The sequence below is a fragment of the Colletotrichum aenigma genome (genome assembly GCF_013390185.1).
Source record: "Colletotrichum aenigma strain Cg56 chromosome Unknown KSG_Cg56_contig06, whole genome shotgun sequence".
Classification (NCBI taxonomy): domain Eukaryota; kingdom Fungi; phylum Ascomycota; class Sordariomycetes; order Glomerellales; family Glomerellaceae; genus Colletotrichum; species Colletotrichum aenigma.
In genome coordinates, this window is record NW_023500912.1 from 1,377,270 (window position 1) to 1,405,080 (window position 27,811).

Consider the following 27,811-nt stretch of genomic DNA (forward strand, 5'->3'; position numbering starts at 1 on the left):
CACAGCCTCTCTGACTGCATTTGCCTCTTTCCGACGGTCCACAGACTCCAGAAGTAGGGCGCCACTCAAAACCAAGGCCAGCGGATTGGCAATGCCCTTGCCAGCAATGTCAGGGGCCGCACCATGAGACGCCTCAAAGACAGCGAGGTCATTGCTGACATTCATGCCCGAAGCCAGTCCCAAAGAACCGACGAGCCCCGCAGCCAAATCCGAAAAGATGTCGCCGTATTGGTTGGCCGCAAGAACAACGTCGAACCTCTTCGGGTCTTTGACGATGAGTTAGCAGGCAGCGTCGATCATGAGCTCCTCGGTTTCAATGTCCTCGTAGTCTTTGCTGACCTCCCGGAAGCAGCGAAGGAACAGGCCATCCGTGTAGTTGAGCACATTAGCCTTGTGCAGGCAAGTCACTCTCTTACGGCCGTACTTGCGGGCATACTGGAATGAGTATCGCGCAACCCGCGTGGCTGCTGCACGCGTGGTGAGCTTGATTGCCTCGGCGGCGATGTCGTCCCCAATCTTGTGCTCGATACCAGAGTAGAGATTTTCAGTGACCTCTCTCATGATGATGCAATCGAGTTCCTCGTAGCGGCCAGAGACGCCTGCATACCCCTTAACAGGTCGCGGGTTTACGAAGAGACCTAGCTCCCGTCTGATCGCATTGTTCAGTGATGGATAGGTCGCCGAAGTTCCGTCAGGCTGAAGACAGGTAATGCGCCCCACGAGCTTGTGGGTAATGATCGGGGCTTTGAGCGTTACGCCGACCGATCGGAGCTGAGCCACCGTCTCGGGTGGTATGGGGTGCCCGTGCTTTTCGATGGCCTCATCAGCAATCAAGATGTCTTCCCATCCAATGGGAATGCCGGTGGCTTCGAGAACACGCTGTGAGGCACGCATGATCTCCGGATCGATGCCATTGCCTTTGAGAACGCCGATGCGCATGTTGACGATATCGCAGTGGCTTTTGTGTGAAGACAGGGGGTTGAGTTGAAGACACGTATCTCGACTGAATGTGGACAGTGATAAAACTGATTTGCAGAAGGTCATCTGAAATCTCGGTCCAAATTGATCAATAGAGGGCAATTTATGTCCGCTGCACCGGCTATGCGATGTGATCACGGCCCGAATACCAGGATCCGAAGGGCTCGGATCCTTCCGATATGCGGTCTCACCCCGGGCTTGCCGTGGAGGGCCAGACTATGTCAACCAGCATTGGACCCCTGATTGATCAAAGCACATCTTCCTTTGAAGGACCGGAATTGATAAGAGTTGTTCTTGTTCGAAACATCCTTAGTTGTAGTACCCAATCAATCGGTTAGCACATGTCCACATCCTCCATGTGAGGTAGGGAGCATACATGTGGGGAGGCTGTGTTGAAGAAGGCTAACGTGTAATGGCCAACCCATCATCAAGTGCACGCAATTATGCGACTAGGTCCAAAAGCACCGTAAAGAGAAGCATGCCATCACCAGTGACAAAATGAATCACACAACGCTGTATTATGTGTATCTTTCCTCATTATAGAGACTGTTCCTCGGGTGTGGAAAGTCCACCAGTCAGCTTTGACGCCAGCTTGGTGAAGTCGCACATGTACTCGTCTGCCTCGTCAACCTCGAAATCGAACCGGCACAAGTTCTCCTTGAAAGGAAACATGTAAGTCTGCGTGACCCTATAGCGACGTTAGTCCTCGTGTATAAAGGAAGGGATCGCCTTACCAGTGGTGCTCCTTGCTTGCTTGGTATTCGTCCAACGCAGCGCGGTTCTCATGGTAGCTGAGAAGGGCAAACTCGAACCCCTTGCTTCGTTCAATCGGATCGGTCACCGAGGGTCCTCCGACGATAAGGCGATTGTCTTTGACGCATGATAGGTTCTCCAACTTTTTGAGCTCTCTTACGAACGTCTCCTTGTGTTCCTTGGTAATCTCCGGTCGGAATTTGAACAACACTTTCCACATTGTCAGACAACTATAGGCAAATCAAAAAGGAGGATGGTCACTTACCCATATGAATGAGAGTCATCTTGACAGTCTAAAACAAATGTTGATAGACGATAACGTGTAAGATGGAAAGCCTTTTTCAGAACAAACGCCTGCTACAGTTATGAAAAGCAAAAGGCAGAAATCAGATCGCTGAGACAGTTTGTCCTTTGCTCTGATATTGACGAGGCCCTGTTCAGCACTTGAGCCCTTGGCATGGTCCACCGGGGCCTGCATTATGGGGACGTTCATACCCCGGCATTGACGCCGGCCCGCACCGGCATATGGCCGGAGGCCAAGACTCTCAGAAAATCGAATCCCACCTATCATGATCAGCCACCAGACTGGATAGCTCGCACGCAATGTTCGGGTAGACCAATGATAGTAGCCGATTCAAGAATAACTAAGATCAAAGAGTGAAATGGTTTATATCTTGGTTCGTAGGAACACCGGCTGAAACATGAGGTAGATGTAGCAGACGTAGTAGCGTGGTATCCTATATGCTAGTTAGATGGATTTGTAATAAAGTTCTAGCTATTGCATTTCAGACTTCAGATAGGGAAATATATTAGCCGGAAATGTTTTATTGCCGTCATATGATTCACCTTAGCCTGCGAAGGTTGTCTTTGAAGGCCTTTAGTCGGCTTCGCACCTCGCCATAAGCAGGTTTGTGGAGACATTGTATCATCATCGAAGCGACTGAATGGTCATGCTAAAAGACACCTCAAGTTCTACTTAGTTTACTTAGTTTATCGTTCCATTCCCACCCATTCAGCTTAGATACGAGGTGCAAGCTTTCTAAGGGCTTCGAGGGTGCACGACGTGCCCAGAATCTGGCGAAGCAATTCCTTGTAGTCCCAGCCAATAGCTGCTGCTGCAAGTAGTGTCAAGCTTGCTTGTTTGTCTCGACCCGGTCTGCCTGGTCCCGTCATATTCTGCAAACCCGTTTCGTAAGCGTCTATGACATAAACACATCAGTTCCGGGCTCATGAACTTACAGGCTTCATATTCACATCGAACAGGGCGAATTTGGAGCCTGCCTTGAACCTGCGGACGTCGGTACGGACAGGCGCCGTGGTACCAAGCAGCTCTCCGACTTTCTCGCATTCCTTGGCAACTTCCTCGTAGGCCGGGTCTTCAGAGCCAACAACGGCTTTAGAGTTTGCAGTGACAGCAACTGTGCCGTTGTAGGGGGCGATGCCATCTTGATGGTTGAATCGGGTGACAACAGGCAGAGACCAGTATCCCTTGTCAGATGTCGGAGGCATGACTGTCACCGTGGCCTCTTCGCCTGCAAGAAACTCTTCCACGATGATCGCATTGGTTCCCTCAGACTTAAGGAGCTTGATGTGGGAACTCAACTCGTACTCATCCTGGCAGACCTTCACGCCATGGCTGCCGCGACCACGTGCAGGCTTTGCAACCACCGGATACGGATATGACTTATAGTCAGGCGTGTCCTTATTGGCGTGGATGATGCAGGCCCACGGCATAGTGAAGCTTCCTTGCTGCCGCAGGAGAGTGTTGACGAAATCTTTGTCATCGTACTTCTCGACAATTAGAGGTCCTTGTCCAATAACCTTGATTTTCTTCTCATTTTCCCCAATGCGCGCCGAGGTCTGGAGCGGGTGGCTGGCGAAGAGAATTGTGTTCGCCCACAGATGCGTCGCGCCTTGATCAATCGCGCTCAGAATACCGTCTTCGTTGTCGGGGAAACACCAATCGGCATCTTTGAGAGGGTCTGGTTGCGAATTCGGGCTAAGAACTTGAACCTCGCTTGAGAGACTTAGGTTGTATGCAATATCGGCACCGGAGTCTTTGTAACCTGAAAACCAAACTTTAGCTATCCGAAAATTCATTTTGTCTCATTATTTTGGCTACCTACCACCGGGCTTCTTCGGTTTGACATTTCCAGCGATCACTGGAGGGTCAATCTCCTGATAGAGAACTGCTACTTGCGGCTTTTGTTGACAACGAGCTGAGGAACTGAATGCTTGGAAACAACGCGGCGCAGCTCGACATTGAGTGCGGAGCAGAGCTGAAAGTAAGGGCGACGACGAATTCGCCCTTCTCACTGCATGCGCAAATTGATGCATGCTCGCCATTTTGGGAATCGTCGGTCTCAATGCTGAAAGAACTCTATTCGCCAACGCCTCCCAGCACACTGAACACAAGCTCAAATGGAAGAAGAGCTGCAATTTCGGGTATTGAGCGCAGCTGCCATCGGGGCTATCCCGAGTGTGGCGTCATCGTGACCGGGCAAAACCCGAGCCCACTTTTCGGTTGAATCGGTCTGTGCCGTGCTTCCGGAGTGCACGCTGATTCTAAGCATCGTCATTTCAAACCTGGGTGAGCGACTTGAAAATGAAGATGAAAGCCGAATCCACATTGATCTATTCATTCTTTCTCATGTGAAGGCAAAATAACGAGTCAATGATGAGAAGGCCCAGACGGCTTTGTTGACCCCCAAAGATGCCCTCAAGATGCCTTCAATGTCTTGGCATTAGAAGCATTGGCCAGAAAAAAGGCATTCGGCCGGAAAGTAGTAAAGACTCACTTCGATCGAAGTTGATCTAGGTAAATACGGCAAGCGGAAGTATCTTATTGCTTTATCAAAACAATGCTGGACCTGCTGGATCATCTGTAGAACTAAATCCAGCACTGGCGTCCAAAAGCCAATTAAGGTCGAACCATGAGCTCATATCACCCAGCTCATTGAAAAATGAGCCAGCCTCAAATTCTCCTCCCATGCCCATGTTTGCATCCATCGTATAGAGGCTTGGGTCCATGACCGGTGCAGACGTGATCTCGCTGGCTTCCGTCTCCTGTCCCTGTGCCATTGACACGAGAGACTGGCCAGCCGCGACTTCTGCACTGGGCGGTCGGTTCGCGGCAGCTTTCCATGACTCCATCGTCAGATGAACAAGCCTCTCATACTTCAACACAGCATCGGCAGCCACACTCCATGTCTTGGCGAGGTACTTTAAGAGGTTGCTGCACGCATCTGCGTTGCTCTTGAATGCCACCAGCGACGTCTCTTGTTGGATCTTCGGCACGACCCATAAGCAGTAAAGAAAAGTGATACCGCTTACAAAGACCGTATGTGCCGTCAACCAACTGTTCGAGAGTTTTGAGAACCGGTGTAGCTCCGAGTTGATCTCTATCGTGGCGACGGCGCTTTCGTAGCAAATCTTCCAGCAGTCGAAACTTGGCCTGGTGATGGCGGGTGACGGACGGTAGAGAAGCATGATGCAGTGATGGTACTTCAGCTCGAGATTTTGTACGACACCATCCGAAGTACTTCGCCGAAAGCCCCGACGAAACTCAGCTCTGAGCCCTTCAAGTAGTGCGTCGCGTCGCAGCGCTTGCGGACATCCGGCTGCCAGGTGTCGAAGTCCGTAGGCCATGGGAACCTGTTTGGCAGATTGACGACACGGTATATCATCAGCTTGATTTCAGCCGCAATTTGGTCGAATTTGAAAGAGTATTGCGCAGCTGCATACGGATTGACCATGACCCTTGCCCGTTTTGTTGAGTGGTGCGGAGAGCGAGCGCTCTCTGGTGTCAACGCACTGCTGCCGACAGAGTCCCCTGCATGATCTCCAGGATGACCTACATGGCCAGGAAACTCTATATCAATAGCCTCGTCTCGAAGGGTTAAAGGACGTCCAAGGACGACTGATAATAAGTAGAAGCTGGTCAAGGCTAGCAAAAGCATGATCTGTAGTCCTTCTATGCTGTCATGCAAAGCCAGGGTGCCAATCCGTTGCATAGCTGTGGCGAGATACCTCTCAGATGAGAACTCTACGGAGAGCCGAGACTCCAAGATTCGAGCACCCAACGCGAGAACAAGAAATACTTGAACTGAATGGAACGGGTATAGGGGATGGAGAGTTTGGAAGTATGCGTGTGCAAAATGCTGCAAGTCGACTTCAGACGTCCAATGAGGTGGAAAGGGATGATGGGCAGGCGAAGGTTTCCGCGCCACTGTCCCTCCTTCTGGGGCTGACCGGCTCACTGACAAGCCTTGAGATTGAGGTATGGCTGAGAAGGTGAGGCGCGCAAAGGGTACGCCCGAGGAGGGGCCGAGATATTTGGACTCCTTGGAGTTGGCCAATGACAGCATACCAACCTCATGGGCAAGAGGCTCGCTTGGACCAATCTCTGTGGAGGCAGATGGACTGAGCGATGTGCTGTTCTCAGTCGCTGAGGACTGAACAGTTGGGTGGTTGTCGACTGGGATTGTCTCATCCTCGTGAACAGCATCTTCAATGCCTGAGTCTGCTTCGATAGTGTCCAATTGAGGAAGGCCCTCGGTGTCCACGATGAGCTCTTGGTCGTCATAGATATCCTGCTCGTTATGGCTTGACTGGTCGATTGGCGTGGGTAAGGGTTGCTGCATGGGCCATTGCTGCGCTTGCTCCATAGTAGGACTTGTCTCGTACATGGGGGCGGTAGAGACCGTGATAGATGGCGCTATGGCCGACCGCGATTCCACTTCCGGGGCCCTGTCAAGTTCTTCGGGGGCTACCCGACGAAGTGAGTCCTCAAGAGACCGCAATCGAGCCTCCAGTTTGGTGACATGGCTGCGGTGTTCAAGTCAGTTTGCCATTCTGCTATCCGAAACGGGTAATTCTTTCGATTTGGATGCTTACTTGACCGCGTCGGGATTATTCGCAAGATTCGCCCTTGGGTGCCCCGAACGTGCACAGTTGGTGCAAGATGGCCGCTCATCGTCACAACGGATCTTTTGACTGCGGCAGCGGGCGCATGCCGTACCTTTCTTGCGGCCCGGCCCCGTCATCGACGCCGCACCGGGCCGTTGCCGAGTCGATACGGGCTCTTCGGACCTACCAGATGATCCGGCAGCGTCTGCGTCCATCGACTAATTCTGTGGAGAGGGCTCTTACACAAGTAAGAGACCGGGCTTATCGGGGACTCTTGTGTATAAATCTTCGCGACGTGAAGCATCAATGCTGGTGCAAAGAGGAAACGGGGGAAACCCGAGACTTTGGTTGAAGAATTGCTTGGACTTCTTTCTTGGCGGGGAATCCTTATGTGTGGCTTGACCAGAGTCGTCAATTGACGAACAGGAGCAGTCCGCATGCGGGGGCGGGGCAGTCCTCGGCTTTTGGCCGGTGCTCAGGCTTTGGAGGGGTCATTTCATCGGGTTAACCCGACCAATGAGGGTTTAAGCGTGAGGTCTATCTCGAAAATGACGATGAATACGGCCGGTAGCATCCGTGAAGGCTATTGTTATTATCGTGCTTTTTGCTTGAAAGTTTGGCACCCAGTCTGTTCAAACTGCTTTGAACAACACGAGCATCTCAATCTGTTGTGAAGATACATCATCGATCAGAATGTCTACCCCAGCACGCTACTACGCTAAGCCCAGCGAGGCCGTCACCTTCGCCAAGACACTTCTGGTGAAGTCAGGTCTTCCTGAGGATGATGCCAATCTCATGGCTGAGTGTCTGGTACAGGCTGACACTCGCGGTGTTGTAAGTGCCTAAAAGGCCCAGTTCATATGACAGACACGGTTGGAAACATAGCAATTAACTTCCGATCCTGATAGGATACCCACGGACTGGCGAGACTTCAGCAGTACATTGAAAGAGTTCAGAGCGGCCTTGTGAACGCCAAGGCCAACATCCAGATCACCGAAAAGACACCAGTCGCTGCACACGCCGATGGAGACAATGGCTTTGGTTTCATCGTTGCCTCCAAGGCCATGAAGGATGCGATTCGTCGTGCAAAGACTTACGGCATCGGAATTGTGACTGCGGAACACTCCAACCACTTCGGCATGGGTGCCACCTACGTCTTACAGGCCCTTGACTCTGGCATGATCTCTCTTGTCTTCACAAACTCGGCCAAGCAGATGCCTCCGTTTGGTGGCAAGGAGACCCTGCTCGGTATCTCTCCTTTTGCCGCGGGAGCTCCCAGTAAGAACGAAGTTCCCTTCACCCTCGACATGGCGCCATCCGTTGTCGCAAAGGGCAAGATCCGCAAGGCCGCCCGCAGAGGCGAGAAGATTCCCCTTGGATGGGCGTATGACAAGGACGGAAAGCCCACCGAGGACGCGAACGAGGCATTGAACGGCTCCATGGCTCCTATTGGTGGCCCCAAGGGATCGGGAATTGCCATTCTGATGGACATCATGTCCGGAGTTCTGTCCGGTGCCGCTTTTGGTGGTGAGGTTGGTGACCAATACAAGGAGGCTCGCCCTCAGAACGTCGGACACTGCTTCATCGCCATCAAGCCTGACATTTTCATGTCCTCCGAGCAGTTCCGCGCCAGGATGGACACTCTCGTTCAGCGCGTGCATGGTGTTACGCCCGCCGATGGCTTCAAGGAGGTCCTCTTCCCTGGCGAGCCTGAATACCGCCTGGCTGAGGAGCGCAAGGTGCAGGGCCTGCCGTTTGCTGATGCTGAGAAGAAGATGTTTGAGGACTTGGCATCCAAGTATGTTGTACCAGGGCTTCAGCTGTCTACGACACCGCTGGCTTGAACTTGGCGTGGATAAAATCACCAAAAGATGGAATGACGTTATGTACATAAGTAGACTTTGAATGAAATTCGTGAAAGCAGTCCACAGAGCACGCGTCTAGTGTATGAGAATAAGATGCGCTATTGTCATTCTTCTTTCGCAGGTCTACTTTATCCTTCTGAAGGACTGTTGAATTTTCTCAGCCAAGGTCATCGTGTTTACGATTGCCAATTTTGACGATCGAGGGGGCATTTGTGGCAAACCTCCAACGGTGACGGCGATGACTGCGTCTATCTCCCTTCCATTTCACTTAATGATTTTTAAAATACTTTCTTTACACATTGATCTTTATTGCCGAATTATTGTCGCTTGTAAGGGGCTGGCCCCTAGGCTTGTTCAACGTAGAGGTGCCGTCGATTGACTATTCTAAGCTGAAGAGGAGAAGGACTTTACAAGAGTGGGCGCCTAGCTACGGAGATACGTGGTCGGGCTAGGCGGTGTGCCACGGTAGAATAGTGGATCCGGCGGAGCCGGATCTCGGTAACTGCCCCGGCAAAGCCGGAGATCTCGGCCGGGCTCTAGCCCGTGACATCGCTCTACTTACCCCTGAAGGTCGCGAACGCCTCCTGTACAGACATGCCACCACGGATAGCCTCAGCACACCTGTCGTCTGCAGCAGCAAGCTCAGGGATCCTCTCAAGGACCTGCTCGGCCAGATCGCCGGGCAAGAACACGACGCCATCAAGGTCGGCAATGATGTATCCTCCCGGGCTAATTGTGGCATCCTGCTTGGCAGACTGAAGCTTCACATCGACGTTGATTTCAGATGGGAAACATACAGCGCCACCGGCCGTAGTGCCAGTGCCTCTCGCAAACAGCTGGAATGATGTTCGTCAGCCAGGGATGCATAAGCATTGGTCGCATGTCCAATGGCTCTTACCGGAAATCCGAGATTTCTGTGCTCTTAGAGGTCGCGAAGATGTCCGTCAATTACGACCCCCTTGGCCCCGAGGATCTGGGCTCTCAACGACATGAGACCGCCATAACAGGCATTCACATGCGGAGCCGGCTGTGAGATGAAGACAACAGAATCCTTGGGGATTTGGTCGATCTGCGAGAAGGAATCGTGATTAGCGTACCACGTTCAATCTGTAAAACTTGCCTCAGGAAGCTAAACTCACGTAGTTGTCCTTGACCTTCGGCGCAGATGAGTCGCTCTTGGGAGCAAACTTGACAGTAAAGACGGGTCCGACAATCTTGGTCTTCCCAGCTTGGTACTCTGGCGAGTAAAGCACGAGTCCCTCTAGGAAGCCTCCGTCAGCACGGCCAAGCTTGGAGAGGCCATCCGAGATCTAGTATACTCAGTAATGAGAGTCTTGTGGTATGGAATCTTGGCCAGAAGTCGGTCTCCTCACATCACAGCTTGACTATTTGGAGAGGCGCTTCACGATGTCGGATGTTGACGTCATTTTGAAAGTAAGCAAATTCTGCAATTGAATTCGAACGTGAACGACAGCATGCAGTCACTTTTGGCTTCGAGAGCTCTCTTAGTAGGGTTTTAATCAAAGTTCAATCGACCTGAAATGACGTTTCTATTGTCATATTGTTCCGATTGTCGGATAGGTCCCACGCGGGGTTCTAATCCAAGCCGGCATTGCGGGGCAGTTTGTTTTGTTTCGGGGAAAAGCCGGCTTTCTGCAGTCACACTTTCGGGATTGGGCCGATACCACAGGTCGAAAGTCATAACAGAATTCTGGAGCAATCGTGGTTATTCGCATGGAGGAATCAAGAAATTTACAATGGATAGCTCAATTGCGGCATGAATTTCGACATTGGTAGATAACGATTGACACGACCTAGTGGGCTGCATCAGCTTTGTAAATCTGCGATCGGTTGAAGTCCTCATAGCACGAGCTGAGAACTTGGTTCCAAATGCAGAGACATGTGCTTCATTCGTGTTGGTAACATGTACGTGAATTAGAATCTCTATACACCGGCATGCCTTATGCTTTGCCAGCTGAGTACAGCACATCCCTCATCACCCGCTCAATAGACTTGGCATAAACTTCCGCGCCCTTCATTTTCAGAACGGCAAGCTCCAGCTTGCCCGCATTCTCTGCGACAAAGTCTGTTTACTCGTCGCGGACCGTTCTGTTCAGGTTGATTTTGACCATACCATGCTTTCTGGCGGTCCTGAATTGCTCGTCAGACACACCGTGGGTTCCATGCAAGACGAGGGGAATGTCGGGGATGGCATTGTGAATGTCGTTGAGCCTGCAACAAAATAGCAGTCAGAATCAGGACTCCGTTATAGCCGCTGGAATACTTACAGAGGCAATCTTCAATATTTCTCCGGACCACCAGGACCGTAATTTCCGTGGATGTTTCCGAAAGACGGAGCGAGGAATCGCATCGTCCATGGGAAGACTTGGATAATAGCAGGCGACTTGCACGCCTCAGCTGCTCGAATGACGGCAATAACACTGTCATCATTATAACTATTTCCAAGTCAGCTTTATGGAAGGCCTACAAAGAATGCAGCTCTCACCAGTTGCACGCGCCGACAGCGTAGCCCCCTGTCCTAGCCGCCTCAAGGATCTGGTACGTCCTGTTATTCTGAGGGAAAGATGTCATATTTTCGACTGTCCTCTGAATCAATTCGAAGATGTGAGTGTTGCAGTTTTTACTCATCTGAGATGGTTGTTCATATGACTTATCCGAAAGCCATCCACGGCGTGGGATGGACATGACGAACCTACTGGGACCGACTCGGCTTGACCCCGGCTTGTAAGTGACCTTCGCGACGCGATCGTGTGATTGAACTGATCGGGCCAAACTCAAGGTGCTCACATTTATCTAGAATAATGAAAATTTACTCAATTGCATCTTAAAAGTGGTGAGTTGAGACGAGATGTCATTTTGACGACGTGCGTCGTCATGTATCAAGTAACCCTGCCAATCCATGGAGTCATCGTTGCGCGAAAGCTCTCTCTAATTGATGTTCAAGTTCTGTGATGCTACGATGCGACAGATTTTGACTGTTCACTTCACGATTTGGCTGGATAATCATACAGAGTTGAAGGGTTACTAACCCACAGGTCCTGCCACTCCTCCCTATTCAACCATGTGCTCAACGACCGAATCCACGCTGGGTTGTCGATCTTCAGGAAAGGCTCTTGCTCATCCTGGCTCCTCAGATGCCTGTATTCGTGTCGTTGAGTATGAGACCAGTCACTACCCCAGACCAGTCTCTTGGAGTTTGTCCTGACAAGCTCCTGCACAATGTCCTTGAGGTCTTCGAAATGCGGATCAGCTCGAGAGCATCGATAGGGTGCCTAGATCTTGATCCATAGGTTTCCTCCTCTCAGCGTGTTCAGTAGATCTTGCCATCCTGTTTCCTCCCTGACAGGCACAGACCCAATCGGTGCCATGCTGGAAGCTTTGACACGGCCGATATGGTCCAGAACCACAGGCAGCTTTGACTGTTGAATAACCGGTCCTAGCTTAGCCCAGTAAGAGACGTTTGGCTGCTGAATTTGAATGCTCCAGCTGTTGGCAGTCGGGTGCCATTGAAGAAGCCTGTTGGCGGTGGACTTGATGAGGTTGACTTGCTTGTCGACGTCGTTCATCGCCTGGGCCTTGAAGAAGTCCAACCTGACGCTTCGAATGCCGGCTCCGTGACACTTGTCCAGCCGCTCGTCTGTCACTGTGTCGAGGTCAAGGACGCAGATACCGCGTGCCGTCCCATTGAATTGCTCCAGGTAGTAGAGTAGTGAGGAGCAGTCGGCACCGTATGACAAGCCATGTGCGATGCACACGTGTGAGACGCCGATGGAATCTTCGAAAGTCTTGAGCTGCTCCAGAGTTGCAACTGAGGGCGTGAAGTGCCTTCCAGAGGCGAAAGGCAAGCGCGCTGGCTCAAAAATGTGGTGGTGTGTGTCCCATGCCCCAGCAGGGACGACCTTAGGCGCTTCGGTGATTGAACCCATGTTCTTTGGCCGAGGAGGAATGGTTTGCTCATTCAACCATGGATGAAGAAAAATCATGTTATATCAAAGCACTTGGAAGCCCTTCCAGGACTGACTGCCGTTTACGGAAGCCTGGAGAAGTGTTCTGGGCATGACTCGGTTACTAACAACGTAGACTGACATCGGCTTAATCCCGACTGATGTTGCACCATAACCAATCACAAAACCAAAAGTCAGTGCATGCACATGTTCTGGCTGATAAATGCACTTCTCATGTCAAAATGCAAAAAGTATCTTTATATCGACTAACGTTCAAATGGAGTACTTGATGAACAAAACCCAGGCTATGATGATCAGAGAGCAGATTAGGGCAATCCCCACGGCCGTGAACGACCTGGCAGGCCTTCTGCCGACGAGGTCTCCCAGTTTTCCCTCCTTTTCGATATCCATGCGCTTCTTATTGCTGATGCTAAGAATGCCCGCCAGGTATCTGCGGTCAAGGATTCCATAGAACAGCCCAAGGCAAAACTCCAGGCCCTTCACGGCAACAAAGAAGGCAATGACGCGCTCGTATGTTCCTCCAGGCGTAATGTCTTGCAGCCTGCCAGCAATCATGTCAACTATGACACTTCCACTGTTATTGAAAACCTTCCAAATACCAAATACAAGCCCAAGCTCGAGTTGGTTCGGCACGATTAGTGGGATGGATGCCAAGAAGGGCAGGGCGTTCATTGTTGATGCCACAGAAGCAATGACCATCGATCCAAGTGCGTTAGTCTGAGTGTACCCGATAAGGCAGTATACCAAAATCCAGATGGCCGACGTGAGACTAACAAACATCATACGATAGCCAACATAGTCGAAGAAAGACCCGATTAGAGGTGCACACACAACAGGGATCACCTGCTGGACGGCGGAGGTGTAACCGGCAAGCTGAGCAGTGGAGCCTCGAGTTTGGGTGATGATGTCGGCGTTAAGGCCATTGAAGCCACCAACAACACCAGCTTGCAGAATTTGGGTGCAAGCAACCAACCAGAAGAAGCGAGGAACACGAAGGAGAGCTCCCCAATTAGGGAGGGCACCCAAGGTACGGGCTGTTGCTCTAGTCCTGAAAGCTGCAACCTCGTTGTTCTGCTCGCGCTGTGCGCGCTCGCGGGATCTGATCTCGATGGCGAGCTTTTGGCCGGTGGGCATTTGAGTCCACTCGGGCCGGCTTCGGGCCCACCAGACGTAGAAGATGTTTTGAATGAGGTTGGCGAAACAGACGATGGCGGGAATCCACAGGGCCCACCCCCAGAATGATGACGCATCTCGCATGGGAACCGCGGTGGCCTTGGCGATGAGAACGATGAGCTTTCCTGCAACAGAGGCCGTCAACAGTTGATTCACTTTGAATATAACAGAAACATTCGGACTACTTACCGATGGACAGGTCCAAACCATACACAAGTCCAAGTCCTTTGTGTTGGAACCAATGGGCCAAAATCTTTGGTGCGGCTGTGAGAAATTTGCCAGACAAAGCAGTCCGATCCTTGAGTCAACTCACCTTTGAAGTGCAAGTCTCAATGACAGTACTTCCGAAGCCCATAATCACTCGGCCCGTCACAACCAGGGTGAATGAATCGTTATTGGAACCAGCCGCTGACACGACAGCGCCGATGAAGATTGCGACCGAACAAGCCAACGAACCCCTGAACAAAACAGGGCATCAGTATCTTTTCGAATTGTGAGGTTCTTCGGCCTAATAACTGACCATTCGACGCCATAATGATCCAGCCCGTATCCGCCGAGAATCGGAAGAATCGTGTTCACAAGTGACGTGGCCGAAGAGATGGCACCATACTACAATGTGTTAAATGTCGCACATAAAATTGTTCAGAAGAATATCCACGACTGCATGACGACTGACCTGTGAGTTGTTGATGTCAAGCTGCTTGATCAATGTGCTCTTGAGGGGTCCGAGAGTATTCTCAGAGAACGACGAGCCCCAGGACAGCGCAACACCGCATATGAGGGCGGTCAGCTTCCAAGTCCAGGGAAAGTCCCTGGTCTCGACAGGATCTTCGGAGGGGCTGCTGCTGACGTCCGCAATGCGCTTCTCGTCGGCATCGGAGTCGAAGCGTACCGGGGTGGCGACGTCAGCGTCCTCGGCTGCGGGGACCGGACGATCGGCGGGTTTCTCGGAGGCCATGTCGACAGTTCGCGATCGCCGTCGGCTGTCAAAAAGTCCAAAGAGAGAAAAGAGAGGGTAATCCGATCGACAATATCACATATGGAGGACGTCGCGACGGCGGCTTTTAATCAATCTTGTCTTGTCTGATCATCAGATAAATCTCCCAAGCCTGTGCCCGACGTCGACGTGCTCCACACACCCCCGATGCAACACTGCGCACTCTGCCTTGGCGGTGTTTTCTTGTTGGCAGGATGCGAATCCGATTTCAGTGGGCCGGAGGTGTCAACTAGGGCCATCCAGTTTCTCGGGACGCAGTAAGCCATGCTATCGAATGGCTGCTTTGGAAATAGTCGTCCGACATCGAGGATGGGGAGAAGTCAAGGTGGACTCGGAAAGTAGTAGTGTTTCATTTTACTTGTCTCTTCAGCAAAAGTACGGACATTAATCCCTCGATGAGCCTGCAGTCGGTACCCTGTACTAAGGGACTGTGGCATGCAGCAACCTTTATGGGCATCGGTAAGGGAACGGCTTAATAGAGGAACGAGACTTATCTAGCATGTTTAACTCTCTAATTTGAGATTCCACCGTAACGTAGATCAGGAACGTATCTCTCAAATCGTCTTGATCGTTTGAAGCTTGTCTCTGGCCATTTCATTGGCAAACGTGATCCGCAACTGGGGCTAGACGCCATACACACGGTCATTTTGAAGTTCTGCCTTCACAGTGAGCAATTCTGAGGCGCTAGAAACCCTGTCACATTGGGGCGTGAGTGGGAAAAGCCCTCACTGTGAGAGACAGGCGCATGACAGAATCCCTGCTAGCGCCGAAATGACCGACTTGAGCTGTCCGCGAGATTTTTCTGATGTGGACCCTAAGGGATGACTGCCATCAGCTGCCATTTATCTTATCAATCTGATCACATGTCCCATCTAATCAATCTAGGTAAGTACACCTACTGTTCGCCCCTTGTTTGGACATCACCTCGTTACGTCCGATGGCAGCCTGCTCAAGAAGGACACTATGCAGGTTTTCAATACCCCCACCACGAAGCAAGGCGCAAATGAGAAAGCTATCAAGATCTACCTCTCTTTCCTTTGCGGCCTTATGACCGTTGTCATCGTGACAAGTTGGCTGCGGGAAGCGTGTCACAACACGAAGAAAGCGCGCTCAAAAGAGTCTTCCAGAAAATTCCTCGCGGCGCGTCACAGTCTTCTCCTCGCTTTCCAGTAGGTTTTGAACACAAGCTCGCGATTAGACGAACTCTGGTTAATAAGCTTCATGCAGAAAGTTGGAAAGACGCGTGAACCTTGGCTGGTTCGGACGCCCTTCTCTCGGATATGTCATCATCATCGGAAGTTTCATCGCGGTCAACGCCATTCTGTGTTCCAATATTCTTGCACTCAGGCACCTGCTCAATCATTGGGCCTCTAGATTCGGATGGTAAATGTCTACGTCGGTCTAGTCATGGTGATGGAAGCTAACATCTATAATCTAATAGGATGAGCGCCGTCAATATGATGCTGTGCGTCTTCTTTGGACTCAAAAACACGCCGCTGAGCCGGGTTGCACATATCTCACACGCTGAGCTGAACTATTTCCACCGACTTGCAGGATACGTAGCTGTGCTTCTCTTGGCTCTTCATGCAATCGTCTACACGGTTCACTTCGGCCGCCAGGATCGTTTGGTTCAACTATTGAAGAAGGAAGACCTCGAGGGCATCGGCGCAGGTGTTGCGATGCTTGTCCTGCTCATGGGAATCGCGAGACATCGCCGCTACGAACTGTTTTACATCAGCCACATCGTGGCCTTTGTGGCAGCTGTTATTCTGACCGGCCTTCACAGACCCAACTGGGCAAAGAAGATCCCAGTTGTGATGTCGTTCACTGCGGCTATGTGGGCGGTCGACCGCATGATACGAGGGGCACGAATGGTTCTGAATCTCATAAACAACTCTGCGACCTTCTATTCACTCCCTGACGGCGGCACGAGGGTGATCTTAAGAAAACCAGGGGCCAAGAAGATGCTGCCTGGAACTCACTGTTTCCTCTGGATACCGCGAATCCATCCTTACGAAAATCATCCGTTCACAATTGTGAACAATGACTCTGCAGGTCTAGAGCTCGTCATGAAGTCACATCAGGGCTTCACCAGACGTGTCGACGAGTTTTCCAGGAGGCATTCCAACCGCACTACGTGGGCCTCGGTTGATGGTCCATATGGATCGCTGCCAGATACAGAGTCCTACGACAAGTTGGTCTTGGTTGCCGGAGGCAGTGGAGCAGCATTCACATTTGGTGTGATGAACCGTATGATGAGCCGATACGACAGAGTGAAAGCTCAGTCTGTTGATTTCATCTGGACAGTGAGACAATCAGGTTCGTCCGCCAGGTTGATATAATCATATTCAAGTCGCGAGACATGCTCTTCTAACATCATACCAGAACATCTGAGCTGGTTTCAAGAACACCTTCACAAAATTTCGAGATCCGGATCGAGCATCGATGTCAAGCTTTACGTTACTGGTGATTCACCTAGAGAAGAAGCGTCTGCCGAAACACCCAACAATGGACGCATGAATGAAGGTGTCGTCAACTATGGGTCCATATCGCACGACACGGAGGGACTCTCAACAAGCACTACTACTAATGAGATCGAAGACGCCTTCAACATCAGATTTGAGAAAGTTCACGTGGAGCAGGAGATTGGCGTATCGTTAGAAGGCGTTGGAACTGAACAGAGGGTCCTGGTTGCCACATGCGGGCCAGAATCGCTCATGGACGATGTGAGGGACGCAGCGGACAGATGGCGAAACAGTCGAGGGCTGAGGATAGACATCCATTTTGAGAACTTTTGATCATAGATGAGGCTAAGAACATTTAGACATAGACATGCATGGAGCACCATTCCGCCAGCTCACGGTATTGCAGGTCTTGCACACAAGTTGACTCTAAAATGTGGCCGCGAAGACGAAAAGCATTCACAGCTTCGATATCCGTAACAAAATCTCAATTATTTAGTGGAGCTACCCATGCCACGTCACCTCAAAGAGGACTAGTCTAGGAGCATGGGGCGATTGATAAGTGAGGCAACCAAGCCAGCCCCGGCATGGTCTGACGGACAGAGGAAAAAAAAAAAAAGGAGAGCGGGTCGGGGATCTCGCATTTCCGAGTTAAGCGCCGAGAACGGTCGGTGGAGACCATGTTTTGCAAAAGAAGGAATTTAATCCTCTCACAGTGAGGAGGACTGGACATTTCATTATCGCGTGCAGAAGTCTAAACCCCACGCCTGCTGCCAGCCACCACGGCAACGATGGAGGCGGTATGCTTGTGCAGCTCAGTCCGACTTCTATCGAACCAATATGATGAGAGCCAAGCTAGAAATCTGATCCCTGCACTTACCCGACACCTGGAGGATCTGCGCCGGCTTCTGGCGCAGTCCAAGTCGCTCTCCCGCGATGTGCAGTTCCACGTCACCCCCCGCAACCAGCGCACGAGCAAAGCGCTGGCCGTCGACTCGCTTGACCTCACGCCGGTCAACCAGGTCCGGGAGCAGTTCAGAGAAAACATTGACGGGTTCTGGGCCGTGTCTGATAACAGAGTACCTGCAGAACTGCGCCGGCGACTTGCCTGCGTGGTAATATTTCTCAGATCGAAGTTGGATGCGCAAGTACTAGTACCGCCTCAAGTTGCCGAAATATTCCCAAGGCAGCACAACTATAGCGACATTCGCAACTCAGGCAGGAAGTATATTCAGATTGCACGCAAACTCGGCGGTCTTGGAGCAATTCTTTGGCTTCCGCTAGATGTTCCGCCATCAACGTGAGAATTCCATGGTGCATTGGGTTGAACAGCCACTTACATGTCACAGGTATGAGAGGTATCTAAACATAGACGACGAAGAAGTCTTTAGCCACTTGCTCAATCTGTCACCAAGGTACGAAGACTATACAGCATTTGCGCAGCGTCTTATCTTAAGTCAACTCCGAGGTCGGTCGCACCACACTCTTGACGATTGGTCCTAATACTAATGCACATTCACAGACCCTGCATTGCCTTCCTCGTACTACAATCTTTTCTATGACTACGCCGATGTACTTCCAGCAACAGATCAACTGCTACTACTCCTTTATGCTTATGGAGGCTCCGACGTACCTGAGGCCCTCTTGAAAGGCGTTCGGTCGCCGCAACGGCGGTGGAACAGCGATGGCGAGATTGAAACTGTCACGTCTGACAAGTTCGGTCTGCCCACCGAGCTGACCAACCTTCTATCCGACGACATAGAGTGTTCTCGCGCGACAGAAAGCCCGTACATTAACAAGCATGGCCTGGAAGACAGGACGAACGTCTGGTCTCTATGCTCCGAACTTGCAATGTTCTTCTCCAGAGTACTAACTCCCAAAACCATGGACGAACTAGGCAACGTCGCACTCAAACTGCTGTGCTTTGTCGTCCCTCCATGTTACGAAGGAAACACGGAATGGTTCGTTGCTTCACCCGCCCAATGCTTTTTTCTTTACTGACAAGCAAGGTCCGCTAGGTCGCCAACTCTCAAAGCCGCCGTTTGGGCGGTGATGGACAAGGCCACGACAACCTTCAAAGTTCCAACACCGCTCAAGGCGGAGGTCATCGACGCGCTCCTCTACTTTTCCGAGCGGGACCACATACCCATGCGCCGCGCCGCCGTCGACAGAGCAAAGTCGTTCTTGCGCAAGCCCATGCCGTATTACTTCCATGCATCGGTGGTCCTCTCCCGGAGCAACCTGCTACGGCTCGACGGCGAGTTTGCAAAGTCGGAAGCGCATATCCGCGACTTCATCTGGCGAGGGCCGCAACCTTCCACTCGCAAGGACCACGCCCTTCTCGGACGCCTGCACATCTCTCAAATCGAAAACAAGATCAAGTGCTATGACAATGATGTGTCGTCGTTCATCTACAACTGGCAAGCGGAACAGCCGTTGTCGACTCTCGATATTGAGGTCACCTTCCGATTGCAGAGCACGGCAGCGCGTTTCTTCCAATCCATCGGCGACTTTGGCGCTGCCAGGGCTTCGATAGAGCATTTGATGTCTTTGGACATGACGAAGCCGATCCGTCAGAACACGCGACGCCTCTTGTGTGGCAGGCTCGCCGATATATACTGCAACATGCAGGAGTGGGCGATGGCCGCCGATATACTCCAAACAGAGCTCGGCACGACGGAAGACGCCGAGCGCTGCCGGCGCGGGCCCCGGAGGCTGCTGCTAGCATCGGCAGAGGTCGATATCGGACTTCAACGATTAGATGCTGCTGAAGCAACACTGAAAGAGCTCGAGGGCTACGAGCCTGCCGAACTAGACAACCTCCATGACCAACAACTGCACATGCGGCTGTTCATAGGTCATGCGCGAATAGCCAGCTTCAGGGCAGATCGGCAGGCGGCTGTGCTGCGGTGGAAATTTGCCCTCGAGGAGGCTCAGAAGATGTATACCCTCGGGCCAGGAGGCGGGTTCACGACGGCGATAACTCACCTATCCCTGGCCCATGCTCTGCTGGCTATGGGCGATAGAGATGGCGCGCGGGAATCTTGGGCCGCCGGGGTAGAGATATTGAGGACGGAGATTTGCGAGTTTTGGCTCCCGATCGTACCGACGTTGTGGCTGCAGATGGTTGCAAGAGACGTTCATGAGTCGCAAGGTTGGTCTTTACGCATGATGTTGCCTGGAGGAAGGCAGGAAGTTACATACCCCTGATGAATGCATTTATGATTTGGAAAGTTTGCGTCAATGATTGCACGCTGCATGGAGCCATTTTGGTATCTGAGCATCATCAGTTCCCAAAGACATTGAGCGGAAATTTATTGAATACACTTATTCATTGTGTCCAGATCTTTACTTGATCATCGCAATGGCCTCTAACGACTAAGATTCGATTGCAAACCCAAAGGAATGACATCAGTCTTGCTTAGCGGAATTCCAGCACAGAAGGGTTAGTATAACTTCCCTCGTAAATCCTGCGTAGCACGCGATACCGACACCGACCACGACCACATTCCTAACAAAAGTCCCTTCTAGCAAGCTGATTATTCGGCAAGCGAGCAGAATCGGACCCCTGAGCCCCCAAACCGATCCAGGCAGGTCAAGGCCAATAAGGAAATATTGCTCACCCAAGGTACACAGCGTAAGCGACGCTCTCTGCGACGCCTTCCAGGGGCTGCTGCTGCTGTGCCGCAGAATCCTGCGCCATTCGTAACACGGCGGTTTCGGTTCGCCCGAGTCGCGTGGCGTCAGCACCTTGACGTCCGTTATCTTACGTGCGCGAAGCCAGCTGCTTTCGACGTCGTCTGCCCTTCATTTACCTCTCAATTGCACGTTGGCCGCGACTTATGTATTCCAGCTTGCTATAGACGCATCTTTCGCCTGCTCTACGACCTCCGCAATGGGTCTGTGGCCAGCACCGCGGGTCCCGTTCGGGGCCGCTGTGTGTCCCGACGACAGTCTTGGCCTTCTCGTCCTTGGACCGCATCAAGGCTGCTCGCGAGCTCCGTATTTCGATTATCAGTTTGAAGTCTTCGGAGCAATCGTGCCCTCTGCCATCGCTATCATCTGGGGTCTACATCGTGTATGGAAGCTCTGGAATAAACCAGCCGTGAACCAGGGGTCATGGATGGGTCATCTCAAGCTTGTAAGCCAAACGTTCGAAGAGCACCACCATGTCTACGGCTAACACTGCCATCAAGATCCTCTGGCACGCCCTCGCGGCGATCCAAATCTTGACTCTGGGCGTAGCCACCATCCGAGGCGGAGAAGTCGCCGGAGACACCACCATTATCATCGCGTCAGGTTCTTTGGTCATCGCATCCAGCGTCCTCTTCATCTTCGTCTCTAGACTCGAACACCGGAGAGCTCGTGCTCCCTCTTCTGTGCTGCAGACGTCCCTCTTGGCTACAATCATACTTGACGGAGCTCGTCTTCCAAGAGAATGGGCCTACGCCTACAACGGTGGCCTTGCCATTGCCAATTTCCTAACCGTCCAACTCGTCATTAAGGCGTTTCTTCTTGCGGCGGAGTCAGCATCGAAGCCCGCCTTTATCACCATTCCAGCCACTAAGGCTACCCGAGAGGAGCTATCTGGCATCTTTGGCCGGAGTCTGTCGCTCTGGCTCAACCCTCTCTTCAAATTGGGCTGGAAGAAGGACCTGGTGACTGAGGACCTGGAGCCGGTTGATGAGGCATTATCTGGTGAAAAGCTCTTGGAGAGACTGTCTACAGCTTGGAAGAATGGTACTGTACTGCCAAGCTCTAATTTGCCTTCCTTCAGAACTGGGTACTGACCTCATCCAACATTCAGTCGACCGAACTCGAACCCACGCCCTGTCAATTGCTCTGCTGAAAGCCTTCTCCCCAGAGCTCCTTTACACCCACTGCCCCCGCTTCATCAAAGTCGCCTTCGGTCTCGCCCAACCGATCCTAGTCCAAATCACAATCGAGTACATCCAGAACCACGAAACAACACCCGTGGAGGAGGGCTACTGGCTCATTGCCCAATTCGCTTTCGTCTTTATCGGAAACGCGGTACACAGCCATTCCCACCCTCTCCCACATTCGGCTCCTCACTGATTCATTACAAACAGGTATCCTCCCTGTGGACAAGCCAGCTCTCCTACCGCCTCATAACCAGCATCAGAGGCGCCATCATCGCCATAATCTACCAAAACATGCTCTCCCTCCGCGCCGAGAGCGGCACCTCGGAGGCCGCGGTCGCGCTCATGGGTACCGAGGTCGAGTGGATCACCGTCGCGGCTGAGTGGTGCCTTGCCGTCGTCCCGAACCTGATCCAGGTCGCGCTGGCGATGTGGATTCTCGGGAACCAGCTGGGTGCTGCGTGTATCACACCTGTTCTGATTGCCATCGGTAAGGGGTTCACTGCGAATGTTCCATCTCCCTCGAGAATAGATGCGCTGATAATCACTTAACAGTCAGCGTTCTGATAGCAGCGCGGCTGGGTAAGTTCATCCCGCCCCGCCAGCGCCGTTGGCGCGAAGCCATCCAGAAGCGCGTCGGCGTCACCACACAGGTCATGGGCTCCGTCAAGGGCGTCAAGATGAGCGGTCTCAGCGGCGCGGTGCAGGACCAGATCCAGGGGCTCCGGGACTTTGAGCTCGAGGAGTCCAAGGAGTTTAGGAAGATCCAAATCTCAAACATCCTCGTCGGTAAGTAATCTTCTGTGACACCAACCACCGGCTGGCTCATAATTATTTTGCAGGCCAGCTTCCCTCCATCATGACTCCCTCAATCACCCTTGCCGCCTTCGCCATCACGCAGCGCCTCGCCGGCGGAGAGCCCCTCAACGTCGTGCAGGCCTTCACATCGCTCTCCCTGCTGGGTATCCTGATCAACCCCGTCTCCGAGCTCGTCATGGTCCCGCGGCACCTCGCCATGACTATCGGCTGCCTTGACAAGATCCAGGAGTTTCTGGCGAAGGAGAAGAGGGAGGATTACAGGAACGTGAGATTGAAGAGGCAGGAAGAGCCCAACGGAGTCGTGCAGGAGCCGACGCCCGACCAGCCGCTGATCAAGGTCTCAGATGGATCGTTTGGTTGGAGCAGCGACAAGGCCATTTTAAACCACCTGGATCTCGAGATCAAACCAGCGACGCTGACGATTGTGGTTGGCCCGGTTGGGTCTGGTAAGTCGACGCTGCTGAAGTCGCTGGTCGGCGAGACGTATCGCATCGCCGGAGATGTGGAGTACGCTACGAGTCCGGAGGTCGCGTACTGCGACCAGGACCCCTGGATTTTGAACCAAAGCATCAGGGAGAACATCACCGGCGGCGCAAACTATGACGCAGTGCTTTATGATAAGGTGATTGCGGCGTGTCAGCTTGAGGAGGACATCCGGTTGCTCCCGGACGCAGATGGCACTATCGTGGGAAGTTCAGGGGCTGCTTTGAGCGGCGGGCAGAAACATCGGATCGTGAGCTTTATTTTTTGCATTGCTTCGTTCCGCACTGATGATGTCTACCCAGGCGCTGGCTCGAGCCATCTATAGCGGGAAGCAAGTTATCATCATGGACGACACCCTGAAGGGCCTCGACTCGAACACAGCCTCGAAGTGCTTCAACGCGCTATTCGGCGCTCAAGGGCTTCTTCGAAGCTTTCAAGCTGACCAGAAGAGGTCTGTCATCTTTGCAACTCATAACGGTAAGCTCCTTCTTTTGGCTTTTTTGAAATCACCCCCTGGCAAACAGGACTAAACCCCGGAATTGCAGCTCAATGGCTCCGCTTCGCCGACCAGATCCTCTCCCTCAACGCCGACGGCAAGATCTCTGAGCGCGGTTCCTTCGAGGAGCTCAGCAAGTCCGACGGCTACGTCAGCAAGCTGCGGGTTACGGCACTGAGTGACCCGGATGAGGACACGCCCGAGAATAGCGACGAGGAGGTGAAATTCGACGTTGAAGCGCCGAAGAAAGACAAGCCTGTCGCCGGGGTGAAACCCAATGGCGCCGAGAAGCTCAAAGCAAGCCGTGGCGCGGCGAATACCAGCTCGCTGCTGTATTACATCAAGTCCATGGGCACGTCGGCGTTCTTGCTGTTTGCGACGATGGTGCTGTTCCAGATGGGATGTCGGACGATGCAGCGTAAGACCACCTCTTGTAATCGATGATGTGCTAGGTTCTGACGAGTTTATCACAGGCCTGTGGGTTAAGTTCTGGGTAGCTGCGAATGAAGACCACTCTGATCCTAATCTGGGGATGTGGGTGGGAGTGTATGTCCTCTGGGGCGTCTTGACCGAAGTTGCTGTTGCTATTGAGACGTAGTAAGCGCTCCCACCAAAGTACTCATTCCTTAGTATCACTGACACATTTCAGCTACTTTCTGGTCATCATCGTCCCGCACTCCGCCAAGGGCCTTCACTTTGGCGTTCTCAAAGCCGCCCTCGCGTAAGTCACACACTCCCGCCATCTCAACTCACTGACGCATATCACAGTGCCCCAATGTATTTCTTCGTCAAAACCGACACCGGCGTAATCATCAACCGGTACTCCCTCCCTTCTACGCCAGCTCACCCCATCATCTAACATCCTACAGATTCAGCCAAGACATGAACCTAATCGACCTCCCCCTCCCCCTCGCCTTCATGCTCACCTTCGACTGTAAATCCCCCCCCCCCCCCCCCCACCTGTCTCTTCCCCTCCCTCCCAACAGAAGAACTAACCCAATCGCAGACTTCACCCTCGCCATCGCCGAAATAGTCCTCACAACCCTCGCCACGCCCCAGCTAACCCTGCTCATCCCCCTCCTCTTCCTCGCCCTCTACCTCCTCCAGCGCGTCTACCTCCAAACCTCGCGCCAAATCCGCCTCCTCGACCTCGAAGCCAAGTCCCCGCTCTTCTCGCACTTCCTCGTCTCCGCCGCCGGTCTAGTCACCATCCGCGCGCTCGCCGTCACCGCCGCTGCCGAAGCGGAGAACCTCGCGCGGCTCGACATGAGCCAGCGCGCGTTCTACGTCATGGGCAGTCTGCAGAAGTGGCTGCTCCTCGTGCTCGACCTCGTCGTTGCGGCGCTGGCGGTGTTGCTTGTCAGTCTGGCGGTTGCGCTGCGCGAGAGCGTGGATCCCGGGTTGCTTGGCGTGGCGCTAGTTAGTGTGATGGGGTTCGGGTACTTGTTGATGCTGTTGCTGAAGTACTGGGCTGATCTGGAGACGAGTTTAGGGGCTGTGGCGAGGATTAGGGAGTTTCAGATGGAGACGCCGGCGGAGGTTGATGGGGATGCGGAGGTGGAGAGCGTGTGGCCTGATCGGGGGCGTGTGAGGATTCGTGATGTGGCTGCTGCGTACGATGACCACCAAGTTCTACGGAACGTCAACCTGGAAATCCAGCCTGGTGAGAAGGTGGCGATATGCGGGCGGACAGGGAGCGGTAAGTCGACTCTCCTCGCGCTCCTCCTGCGTTTGCATGACCCCTCGTCTGGGAGTATTGAAGTGGACGGGTTGGACATCTCGACGGTGCCGATTTCACGGCTGCGAGAAAGTCTCGTCGCGCTGCCGCAGGACGCCTTGTTCCTCCCTGGCTCCGTCCGACGGAACCTCGATCCACTGGACAAGTCCGACGACGCAGCGGTATGGGAAGCGCTAGAGAAAACGCGCCTGAAGAGTCTCTTTGAGGACAAGGGCGGGCTGGATGTGGACTTTGAGACGGAGTGGTTGAGCGCGGGTCAGAAGCAGCTGTTCTGCATGGCGCGAGCGATGTTGAGGCAGAGCAGGGTGTTGTTGCTGGACGAGGCGACGAGCAGGTATGTCTTTGTGACCGGAATGCTTCGTGATATTGACTGACGTGTTGGCAGCTTGGATCAGGCGACGGAACAGGTTGTGCAGGACCTTATCAGGAGCGAATTTGACGGGTGGACTGTCATTGTGAGTGCGCACCGTCTGCAGGCCGTTGTTGACTTTGACAAGATTGTGGCACTGCAGGATGGGGAGGTCGTCGAATTTGATCACCCGAAGACGTTGCTTGAGCGGGGCGGTGTGTTTGCCTCGTTGTGGAAGCTTCAGGAGGGGTGATTCCTCTTGGCCATTACACTGATAAACTTCGACGTATGATACGATGTTATCGGAAGGTCCTTCCATATAATCATAGAAAGCTTTTCTTTGTCTATTATTTTCATTAATCTCATCATGTAAATCATATCATCAACATCCCTCCCTTCCCTCACTTCTTCATCATCCCAACAGCCTCCTTAGCCAGCCCCTTCACCTCCTCATCAGCAACCTCACTCTGCGCCGCCGTAAACGCCTCCGTCCACACGCCCCACCTCTCCTGGTTAAACCCCCTCCACTCCTTCCCGTCAAACTTGCCGCCCGCCTTGCCCGCCTTGCCCGTCTTGGCCTCGAGCTTGGCGTCGCGGGCGGCCAGCTTCTGCAGCGTCTCGCCGGAGTACTTGATCCAAATCGACGCCTGCCTCAGCGCGGCGCTCTTGTCCGCGCCGGCGGGGTGCTCCTCCTCGAACGCGGTGCGCAGCGCCCACAGGCCGTAGGTGGAGTAGTCCAGGGGGTCGGCAGTGCCCTCGGAGACGGAGGCGCGGGAGGTGAGTTGCGCGAGGAAGGCGGCGAGGTTGTCCCAGGATGCCTTATCCTCCTTTGAAGCGGATGCGTCGGTGACGTCTGCGGTGTTGTTAGCGAATGCAAAATGTAGCGATTAAAGGCCTCATTGAGCGTTTCCCGATTAGGCAGGTTGATATCACAACACTGATACCGGCAGATCAAGAAACGTGAAGTTTGAAGATTGCAAACGCACCAAAGTTCCAGAGATCGCGAGCAACCCATCCAAAGGTGGGCAGATCCTTCCACACGACGCCTTCGCTCAAGTGCAGCGCCTGGCCGTCGGAGCCGGTGACGGTGGTCTCGCGCAGGCGCTGGACGAAGTCGACGAGGGGCGCCTGCTTTTCAGGGGCCGTCTGCTTGGCGGCCGCGAAGATGGCGTTGTACGTGTCCCAGAGGAAGTCCTCGAGAGATGACTCGGCGGCCTTGGCGAGGTCGTTGTACTTTTGGACGGTGTCGTCGAGGGCCTTCTTGTCGCCGCTGGTGGTGAGGTAGGCGTCGAGGGCCTTGTAGGCGGGGAGCCCCGCAATGGCACTATTCACGCCCATGTTCCTTTTCGAGTTTGAATGGTTATGCGGTTGATGAGTTGGGGAATAGCTGTGAGGAGGTGTTGAAGCATGGAAAGAGGTTGGGAACGGTGACGTGGTGTTAACGGTCGTGTGGAAGATGGACGTAAAGCTTGGAAGACGAGGAAGGCAGCCCACGTGGAGGCGTATTGGCCTCACTTACGTCGATCTCCAAGCACCGTGCCTCCGCAGCAAACACTGTGTGCAACGGCCCCGCATCGACCTCATTTCGGCTCAGCTTGCCACGTTGCCAATCAAATTAACGTGAATGGAATCGCACTGGCCAAAGGCAAAGGTCCGGCGCGCTCCGGGCTCCGCGTCAGGCACCGTGGCACCGCAGGATAAGGCGAGGCGGGATGCAACGGCACGGCACAGGTCGTGGCACAGGGGAGACGCGCAAGCCCCAAGATCGCAAGTGTGGCTTTGATTTGCTGACACAGACACAGACAGCGAACGCAAACAACGTCTCGTCTTGTCTCTGTGTGCATCCATTCGAGTTGTTTGTGTGTTTTGCATTGGGCGGTTCGGCTGCTCGGCCCCTTCCGCGGAAGAATCGAGAGGGGGGCGG

At 53.0% G+C, this 27,811-nt stretch overlaps 9 protein-coding genes across 9 annotated transcripts; 3 read left to right on the plus strand and 6 right to left on the minus strand.

Annotated features, from left to right (window-relative positions):
* Window positions 1-1,515: 1,515 nt before the first annotated feature.
* CGCA056_v009420 (uncharacterized protein) lies at window positions 1,516-2,015 on the minus strand (the record flags this gene model as incomplete). The annotated part of the gene is made up of 3 exons (XM_037324667.1): window positions 1,516-1,666; window positions 1,713-1,941; window positions 1,997-2,015. The coding sequence occupies 3 exons, from the start codon at window positions 2,013-2,015 to the stop codon at window positions 1,516-1,518; spliced, it is 399 nt and encodes a 132-aa protein (XP_037176111.1).
* A 733-nt stretch (window positions 2,016-2,748) lies between these two features.
* Window positions 2,749-3,831, minus strand: ddl (D-alanine--D-alanine ligase; the record flags this gene model as incomplete). Its single annotated transcript, XM_037324668.1, has 2 exons — window positions 2,749-2,907; window positions 2,971-3,831. 2 exons carry the CDS (start codon window positions 3,829-3,831, stop codon window positions 2,749-2,751), a joined length of 1,020 nt encoding a protein of 339 aa, XP_037176112.1.
* Window positions 3,832-5,237: 1,406 nt separating this feature from the next.
* CGCA056_v009422 (uncharacterized protein) lies at window positions 5,238-6,419 on the minus strand (the record flags this gene model as incomplete). Its single annotated transcript, XM_037324669.1, has 1 exon — window positions 5,238-6,419. One exon carries the CDS (start codon window positions 6,417-6,419, stop codon window positions 5,238-5,240), a length of 1,182 nt encoding a protein of 393 aa, XP_037176109.1.
* Window positions 6,420-7,332: 913 nt separating this feature from the next.
* On the plus strand, window positions 7,333-8,483 carry comC (L-sulfolactate dehydrogenase; the record flags this gene model as incomplete). Its single annotated transcript, XM_037324670.1, has 2 exons — window positions 7,333-7,473; window positions 7,548-8,483. 2 exons carry the CDS (start codon window positions 7,333-7,335, stop codon window positions 8,481-8,483), a joined length of 1,077 nt encoding a protein of 358 aa, XP_037176110.1.
* A 575-nt stretch (window positions 8,484-9,058) lies between these two features.
* CGCA056_v009424 (4-hydroxy-4-methyl-2-oxoglutarate aldolase) lies at window positions 9,059-9,931 on the minus strand (the record flags this gene model as incomplete). The annotated part of the gene is made up of 4 exons (XM_037324671.1): window positions 9,059-9,340; window positions 9,457-9,573; window positions 9,644-9,814; window positions 9,911-9,931. The coding sequence occupies 4 exons, from the start codon at window positions 9,929-9,931 to the stop codon at window positions 9,059-9,061; spliced, it is 591 nt and encodes a 196-aa protein (XP_037176229.1).
* A 2,811-nt stretch (window positions 9,932-12,742) lies between these two features.
* MFSD1 (Major facilitator superfamily domain-containing protein 1) lies at window positions 12,743-14,621 on the minus strand (the record flags this gene model as incomplete). The annotated part of the gene is made up of 5 exons (XM_037324672.1): window positions 12,743-13,788; window positions 13,853-13,916; window positions 13,977-14,121; window positions 14,184-14,272; window positions 14,340-14,621. The coding sequence occupies 5 exons, from the start codon at window positions 14,619-14,621 to the stop codon at window positions 12,743-12,745; spliced, it is 1,626 nt and encodes a 541-aa protein (XP_037176108.1).
* Window positions 14,622-15,623: 1,002 nt separating this feature from the next.
* Window positions 15,624-17,458, plus strand: frp2-1 (Ferric/cupric reductase transmembrane component 2; the record flags this gene model as incomplete). The annotated part of the gene is made up of 4 exons (XM_037324673.1): window positions 15,624-15,829; window positions 15,888-16,043; window positions 16,102-16,979; window positions 17,046-17,458. The coding sequence occupies 4 exons, from the start codon at window positions 15,624-15,626 to the stop codon at window positions 17,456-17,458; spliced, it is 1,653 nt and encodes a 550-aa protein (XP_037176227.1).
* Window positions 17,459-21,291: 3,833 nt separating this feature from the next.
* atnG-11 (ABC transporter atnG) lies at window positions 21,292-26,140 on the plus strand (the record flags this gene model as incomplete). Its single annotated transcript, XM_037324674.1, has 13 exons — window positions 21,292-21,862; window positions 21,930-22,153; window positions 22,213-22,492; window positions 22,558-22,791; window positions 22,845-23,554; window positions 23,607-23,781; window positions 23,850-24,218; window positions 24,274-24,397; window positions 24,450-24,521; window positions 24,569-24,619; window positions 24,670-24,734; window positions 24,807-25,872; window positions 25,924-26,140. 13 exons carry the CDS (start codon window positions 21,292-21,294, stop codon window positions 26,138-26,140), a joined length of 4,158 nt encoding a protein of 1,385 aa, XP_037176228.1.
* A 148-nt stretch (window positions 26,141-26,288) lies between these two features.
* Window positions 26,289-27,225, minus strand: CGCA056_v009428 (uncharacterized protein; the record flags this gene model as incomplete). Its single annotated transcript, XM_037324675.1, has 2 exons — window positions 26,289-26,740; window positions 26,874-27,225. The coding sequence occupies 2 exons, from the start codon at window positions 27,223-27,225 to the stop codon at window positions 26,289-26,291; spliced, it is 804 nt and encodes a 267-aa protein (XP_037176105.1).
* Window positions 27,226-27,811: the final 586 nt, after the last annotated feature.